Source organism: Nicotiana tabacum, chromosome 7 (genome assembly GCF_000715075.1).
Source record: "Nicotiana tabacum cultivar K326 chromosome 7, ASM71507v2, whole genome shotgun sequence".
Classification (NCBI taxonomy): domain Eukaryota; kingdom Viridiplantae; phylum Streptophyta; class Magnoliopsida; order Solanales; family Solanaceae; genus Nicotiana; species Nicotiana tabacum.
Window position 1 is genome coordinate 150,627,488 of NC_134086.1, and position 7,939 is coordinate 150,635,426.

At 35.5% G+C, this 7,939-nt stretch overlaps 1 protein-coding gene across 5 annotated transcripts; it reads left to right on the plus strand.

Annotated features, from left to right (window-relative positions):
- The first annotated feature begins 423 nt into the window (after nt 1–423).
- Nucleotides 424–7,013, plus strand: LOC107794744 (AT-rich interactive domain-containing protein 1-like). Of its 5 annotated transcripts, none has more exons than XM_075217860.1 (3): nt 424–572; nt 951–2,059; nt 5,892–7,013. In XM_075217860.1, the coding sequence occupies exons 2-3, from the start codon at nt 1,109–1,111 to the stop codon at nt 6,723–6,725; spliced, it is 1,785 nt and encodes a 594-aa protein (XP_075073961.1). In that variant the 5' UTR covers nt 424–572; nt 951–1,108; the 3' UTR covers nt 6,726–7,013. The 5 variants fall into 5 exon arrangements, with proteins under 5 accessions (XP_075073961.1, XP_075073962.1, XP_016472754.1 ...); XM_075217861.1 differs by having other exon boundaries at nt 435–572; nt 1,096–2,059; XM_016617269.2 differs by lacking the exon at nt 424–572 and adding an exon at nt 588–856.
- The last annotated feature ends 926 nt before the right edge of the window (nt 7,014–7,939 follow it).

A 7,939-nucleotide genomic window follows, 5' to 3' on the forward strand; every position in this document is an offset into this window, starting at 1 on the left:
AAGTAAATTAAAGCTTGTAGTTGGAATATTAGTTCGCTTTATCCGGTCAAGAAATTGAAAAGTGACAGAGCCACATTGAAGCAGTGGGGGTTCATATGGTCTTGAAATAGAAGTTTGATATAACTGATTTTTATAAAAGTTGAATCCTCTCAATGAAATTGAATCCTATTAGTGGAATCTCTAACTCTGCCACTGATTCCGAGAATCCTTCAGGAAAAATGCCTAGCCGATCCTAGCCCGTTAAAGTCTAAAGCCCGCAAAAGTTATATTTAGAATCTCCTAACCCATTTTGACACCTGTAAAACACAATTCTAATAGGTTTTAGTGTCTTTGGAAAACCCTAATATACAAATCATTCCCCCACCCCCACCCCCACCCCCACCCCCACCCCATCCCTCTATCTCTACTTTTTAGTGCACACATCTTAGATCTACGGCTACCACAAATCTAAGTGTTACAACAAAAGGCTTTGTAGAAAATAAAAAAGAGGGTTAGAAACCAAAGGGCCAAGAAAAGAAAACAAGTCAAAAGAAGAGGTCACCCCCCTCAACTTCCAATTAGACATTTTACTGGTACGTCTCTCTGTATTTTCCCCCAATATCCCCAAATATTATTATCCAATACAATTTTTGTACAGAAGGGTCTCTACTCTTCATATTCAAGAATTAGAAAAAAAAATCCACCCCACGCTTGACCCCCACCCCCTCCCCCACCTCCCAATCCCGCTCTCCTTGTGAAATTTAGTCTTGGGGTCCCAAAATTTGGCTACTCTTTTTTTGGGTCATAAATATCTTCCCGCCTAAAGCAAAAACCAATCGACACCCATGTACACCACCTGCTTCCATTTCTTTCAATGGTAACACCTTTTAAACCTCAATTACTTGTATGATTTTTATGTTTTTTTTAAAAAAAGAACATTTTTATAGGTTTTGGACTTTACAAAATGGCAGGGTGGTCGAAGAGAGTTGATGGGTCAGGTCTAGAAAGTTACAGGGAACCTGAAATTGTTACAATACTTGATAAGCAGCTTCTTGTTAATACTGAAGATTTTAAGACTAAACTGTTAAAAGAGGTTAATGGGTGTTTGTGTTTTAGGCCATTTCCTCCAATGCTTGGTGATGGGAAGACAGTTGATTTGTGGAAGCTGTACTTAGTTGTGAGGGAGAAAGGTGGGTACGATAGGGTTTGTAATAGTCGGTCTTGGGGTGTTGTAGCTAAAGAGTGTGGTTTTGATTCGACTTCCGGTTTGGCTTTGAAGTTGGTATATGTTAAGTATTTAGCTGCATTGGACAGAGCAATGCTGAGTCTTGAGCAACCTGATAATAATGAAAAGAGTGAGGTTAGGAAGAGTGGTGCCTCGGGTTTTAGTGGCGTTCGGATGGACCTTGAGCTGGATTTGAAGGAGGTTTTGATGAAAATTTCTGATGAAAAGAAGAAAGATAAGGTGTATGCAAATATTGACTTGAGCAATGGTGTTGAGGTTCAGGATTTTGTTGGTTTGGTTAGATGTTCTGAGAATTTCGTTGGAAAGCAAAGTTTGGACCACAATGATTGTGATGTAAAGGGCATGGATGAAAGAATGAGTGTTGTCTATGATGAAGAAGACTCGAAGTTTGTGAAAAGAAATGGAGACATTCAACGTGATACAGATGACATCGGGCTAACAAAGTCTAGTGAGGATGAGGAAGATGGCATTACTAGGAAGAGGAAGTATAGTGATGAAAAGATGAGCGTCTATTATGATGATGAACAATTGAATTTTGTGAATGAAAACGGAGATGTTCAGTGTGGCGGAGATGATATTGGGCTGAGAAAGTCTAGTGGGGATGAGGAAGATGGCAGTACTAGGAAGAGGAAGCGAGAGTCTAACTTGGGCATGCTCAAGTGGGTTACTGAACTTGCAAAGGATCCTTGTGATCCTGCCATTGGACATCTGCCGGAAAGATCTAAGTGGAAGTCTTATGGGAATGACGTTGTTTGGAAGAAGGTTCTTTTGTTAAGAAAGGAAATGGTTTTGGAAAGGAATGTGGATACAAGTACTCAGTACTCCATATGGCAGGTACTTCATTTCTCCTGTATATTGAAATTCCAACTTGCTTATGAAGTAAACTTTTTTGCTATCAACAGTTTTTTTATTTTTTATTTACTAGATAAACCTATTTCATTTCTGTAGCTCCGGTGGAATGTCAACTGCATTTTTATTAGTTAATGGCTTAATGTTGTAGTCTACAGGGGGCATATCTGCTTGATCTGCATGCACCATATAACTTATTTTCATCCATACTGTAGCATTTTGCTCAGTATTTCTGCTAAATTATCAGAAGACGTTTTCAAATGCTTTCTTTTGGGGTATGCAGTGGTTCAAGAACATTGTTAGGTCTGAGTAAGGATTTCTAGATTTTCAAGGAAGATGGATATAGAAGGGTAGAGGACAGCGATAAACCCATGACTCTTAAATTCATCTTTAACTGGTGATGCAAGGACTACTTTAGCTTGTTCTAGACAAATTTAACTTTACAGGTGCAATGCATTATTTTATCAGATATTATTTTAGAGGTCTAATAATAGCTTGGAGACAGAAGGTACTATTTACACAAATTAAGGTTCATATGAACTCCTTTTATGAATATTCCCCTTTGACTTTCATAGTCAATTTGGCCTTTCATAAATGCTGTTATGAGAAATTGTGGTTTCATATGATTAAATGGCAAAATAGCAAAGTATGACTTACTATTCTGTCTTTACCAAGTCACTTGTACATGTCTGATAAGAAGAGTTGAAGGTGTAAACTGTTCAGTATTTGTTGAGAAACATGTGTAATATTTTCACTTTTGTGTTGTAGAATAGTAGAATAGATGATAAAGTTTTGTTAAGAAGAGAAAACTGGGATGGTGAACTTTTTGTGTTATTTAAAATGTAGTGATACTTCTCATTGTAAATGGACAAAGTTGTGATACAGCTCAAAAAGGAAAGTATGACAAGTATTTCAGTACAGGAGTATATTATAGATTAATGGATGATTTATAATTTCCAAATGCGCATGTATTTATGTTTGTGTCTGCTCAATTACTAATAGGGGAAAATAGTAAATGTTTTAGGATGAGGATTGTGTATTTCTATGGTGGAAAAGACTATTTGAAGCATTTGAAAAACTCACGTTTAGTTTGTATCCAATTTGTCATGTTGAGATTATGAGGAATAAGAAATTTTGAAAGTTTTTGAAATTAATTTTATAAGTTTATTTGTTCTTATGTCCCGTTCACCTTTCCTTTTTCTGGGAGGCGTTGGGAAGAGGGAGATAGATGTTGATAATTCTTGATCTTCTGTTCTCTTCAGTAATGGCATTGACTTTTTGCTTATGTTTGCTGCTTTAAGTGTAAGATTTAGTAATATCAAGGAGAGATTTCTTGGAATATTCTACAACTTGAACAGATTCAAGAAATTTTAAATACTTGGATGCTGACTTGAAAAGTTATAATAATCCTGGTGGCTGCAAAAATCGGCATTTTAGTAGAAGTACCTTAACTCTAGTAAAGGAGACACAGTTAATGAAATACCAGTTGTATGTATTTTCCTGTCACATTCACTCTCTAACCCATCTACTTATCACCAAAAAAACACTCTCCTTATAAGAAAACATTCTCATACAATTTTCAAAGATCCATGGTGTCTAAATATATTTGACTAGGTATGAGATCATGGAGTTTGTGCAGGCATTTCTTTTTGGTAATTATACTCAAAAGAGCATTGGTGCAAATTTGTATAGATTGGCATCATAACATCATTAAAATTGAGTTTATTAAATGTGAAACATTTGAAATTTGGAAATGGTATATTGAATACTTTATGATGTGTCAAACATATTGTGATGTACCTTAATCAGAAATCTGTCGCGTAAAATTTGATGAATAGGCACCTTTAACATGTGATATGCGGTACTTTAAGAATTCTAATACAATTGGAGCTTTTAGTATGTCTTCTTACAAAAAAAATTATTTAGAGCCCGTTTGGCTTAGATGATTTGAAGTAGCCAATAAGCATCAAGTGTTGAAAAACACTTTTAAGTGCTGAAACTACTTTTATAAATAAGTAGTTACATGTTCGGATAAAAGTTCGGATAAATAAGCATCCGAAGTATTTGGTAAAAGAATGCCGATAAGCCCTTATTTTTGGTAAATTGACTCAAATGCCCTTATAGTTGTAAAGGCTTTTCAGCGAATAAAATTATGTTGTCTCAGCTTACTTTTATTCTAAATTAATTAGATAAAAATTATTTTAATCTAAATTTTTATTTTGATAAACTTACATATAATAGTTAATATTTCGCTAATAATAAGAAAGAACAAAATTATTTCAAGTAGACATAAAAAACTTGATTCCCACTTTCTTCTTGTTCTTGATATTCTTTCGTGTGTATGGCATTCACCTACTAATTTTTGAGTATTCTATGATTAATATTATCTTCTTTTGAACTTTTATTTAAATTAAAGAATTTATGTCTTACATAGTAGTTAATTGCATTTGTTTTCATTCTTGCAAAATTTTTGTTATCTCGTCTTAATTAGAATCTTCGAATTCTGCCAATATTGCAAAAATATCTTTTGGTTGTTTAGCACACTGTTTATTATTTAGTAATACACTGGTTAGGTAAAATAAATAATTAAGATGGTTTTGCATTGACAATATTTTTTTTCCAGAAGAACGAGATTTAACAGAATAAAGGGAGACCCTATTTAATTTGAAGGAGAATCTGGAAAATGTTATTAATGGTGAAGAGGTCTCGAAAGAAAGTGAAGAAGTGAATCATGGAGGGGGCGAGGTTTTGTTGTAGAAAGATATACTAAGAATTGCACAGTGTATTAGGATAAAATAGCAAAATTATTGGTCAAAGCAAAAGTGAAGTTAAAAAGCCATAAGCTGGGGGCAACTTGACCAACTTATGACTTATGGCTTATTTTGACTTGTAAGCACCTAGCTTATAAATACTTTTGGTGTTATCAAATGCGTAGATAAGACAAAAAATGCTTATAAGCCAGTTTGACCAGCTTATAAGCTTAAGCCAAAACACCCTCTTAGTTTGTTTGCTTTTCCTTTTAATATGAGTAGTAAGGCATAAAATAAGGGGTATATTCTCAATTCTTATTGATTTGTCATATTTTCCTGTATTAGGTTGATGTATTTCTTAGAAAATGGCAATAATGTGGATGGTTGAAGTTTGCTTTCCAGATTCTTTAGTGTCTCATATTCCAAAATGACCATGCCAGATTTGATATTTAGGGGATTCATGCTCTTGGTAAACCCAAAAAGTAATGCATGTCGGGTCATTGCAGACCTTTGTATCCCAGTTAAATTATATCTCTCAAGTATATAGTGCGTTCTCCTTAAATGGCTTAGCCTTTTTTTGTTGTTTCTTTTTTGGGGTTTCTTTCCTAGATCTAAAATGCTTCATCTAAATTTCTGTTAGGCAACTGCTAGTATGTGTTTCAAGTTTCCTTTGTGTAGCATGTTTTAAATTCATAAGCAATGGACTTCCACCATGCCTAATTTTAATACAACCTATATATCATGAGAGAGTTCTGTGCTTCCAAATGTGAACCCTTTTCATGCAGTGTGCCGCCTCTTATGCTAGATAAACTGCTAATTCAGTAACCAAGATAGCTTCCTTGGTTTATTCGGCATTTTTATCAACCTTGAAATGTGATTAGTTCACAGTGTGCAGAGTTGAAATCTCGGAGTCTGGTCTCTTTTGAACCTTTTAACCCTTTCTTCCTACTCCAGCTGGCAACCTCATTTAGCCAGTCATGATAATACAAATATTTATGCTCTGTTGATGATCATTAATTTACTCATATCCAGGCTTGGGTTAATTCAAGTTTTTCTTTGCATTGTAGCACAAACAGAAAATGCATCCATCTATGTATGATGATAATAGTGGGTCTGAGCGAGTAAGGTGCAGTCAAAGGGTCGTATCTGCAAAAGATTCTTCGAAAAAGACCCAGCTTTTATCAACAACATCACTATCAGCTTCTCATATCAATGAAACTCTGATTGATGGACCTACTGACTCTTCTGCCGAGTCAGGAGTTTGGTGGAACCGTCGCCGTAAGAAACTAGTATCGATTGGGTCAGAGTTTCAAGCGGATATTCCAGAATGGAAAAATGACATCTATGAATCTGACTCTAAATGGTTGGGCACCCGAATCTGGCCGCTGGATAAAAATGAACAGAACAGAATGTTACTAATCGAAAGAGATCCTGCTGGGAAAGGAAGGCAAGATACATGTGGCTGTGAATATCCAGGTTCTTTTGACTGCATCAGGTTTCACCTTTTTGAGAAAACAAGGAAGGTTAAATATGAGCTAGGATCCGCTTTTTATCACTGGAAATTTGCCTGCATTGGTGAAAAGGTTGCACTCTCTTGGACAGGAGAAGACCAACAGAAATTCCACGATATAGTGAAATTGAGCCCTTTGTCTGAGGATGAGAGTTTCAGTTTCTGGCCTGAACTTTTTAAGGTCTTTCCTCACAAAAGCAGGGAATCTTTGGTGAGCTACTATTTTAATGTCTTCCTTCTACGGCGAAGAGGTCAGCAGAATAGGATGAATGCAAGTGACATTGACAGTGATGATGATGAATCAGGGTGTGGACCTAGGTCTATTTGTTTTGGCCGGGATAAGTTCTCCATCTTGTGTTCCCCGAAGAAAGCACATCTAGATCCTAAATAGTAACCGAAGGTTGATCACCATTAATGGCCTTGTTCAGAAATGTAAATTTGGAGGAGTCTTGTTCTTTCTTTGTTTCAGTAATTTTATGGGTTGGTGGATATTGGGGGTTTAAGGGTGGTTTACGGATATCAATTTTTGATCTACATTTCTCAATGTACACAGTTTACACTCCCTGTAGAGTTAGCAGTGCTTGAATCAGAAAGAAACAAGACTGCTAGGAGCACACATTTTTCACCCCAACAGCAAAGTCTTTTGAGTTTATATATATACATGCTGCTCTTAATTAAAGTTACCATTTTGTTCTTTGTTTGATGAGATTCTCTTTTACCTATTATCTTGCTTTTATTTCTTTGTGAACCTCTGAAAGTGCTGAGGTTTTGAAATGGTCCTTTTATTCAAGATTAAGTGGAAAAGTGATGATTCAAATTGACAGTTTGCTCTTATTTTTTGGAAGAAAAGGTAAACTTTTTAGATAACCATTCCTTTTCCCAGTTTTTGTTGCAAAGAATATAATAAAAAATAAAGAATTTTGATGATTTCTAGTAGAGTTGATTTGGTTAGATCATGCCAGCAAAGCTAGTCTCTTTTATATTGTGAAGTCTCTGTCTTATGTTATTAGCCGAGAGTCTATCGGAAACAACCTCTTTGCCCTCCCAGGGTAGGCGTACACACTGCCTTTCCCAGACTTCACTTGTGGAAACTCACCGGATATTTTGTTGTTGTTCTATCTTCTGTTTGTTAAAACATCCCTTTATTGAAGCTTTTCTGGGGCGAGCTAAGAGATGAACATATAACAGCTTATGCAAATTGGAAATCTTGTGTTGTGACTACCATAGGGAGGGTCTTTACTCCTGATTTGTTATCCTATAATTCTGTGAAGCATATGCAGTAGAAATTTTATCCACTTCGAACAATCCACTAGCAAAACCATGTGCCAAAAAGTGTATATTTGTGCCAAACACAATTAATGGTTGCAGCAATATGCCAAATTGACACAATCTTTATAGCCCATTTTGGTTGCTGCAATTAAGTGACAGACATTTACTGAATGTATAGTTGTATTCAGATAAAATTGTGTTCCTGTTATTTCTCCTAATGTTGAGTTTTGCTAGGAAAGAGTGGTATTTAGGTTTTCAGTTTCCCTTATTTCTTCTTTTTGGGTAATATATGTGGTTTGAGATCACTATATGTTGTGAACGCACGAGAAATCTGTA

Excerpts from the sequence above, each read along its gene's own strand:
- LOC107794744 (XM_016617267.2), top strand. The coding sequence starts at position 944 with ATGGCAGGGTGGTCGAAGAGAGTTGATGGGTCAGGTCTAGAAAGTTAC. Across the intron at positions 2,060-5,891 it reads CTCAGTACTCCATATGGCAG|CACAAACAGAAAATGCATCC; the intron begins GTACTTCATTTC and ends TTTGCATTGTAG.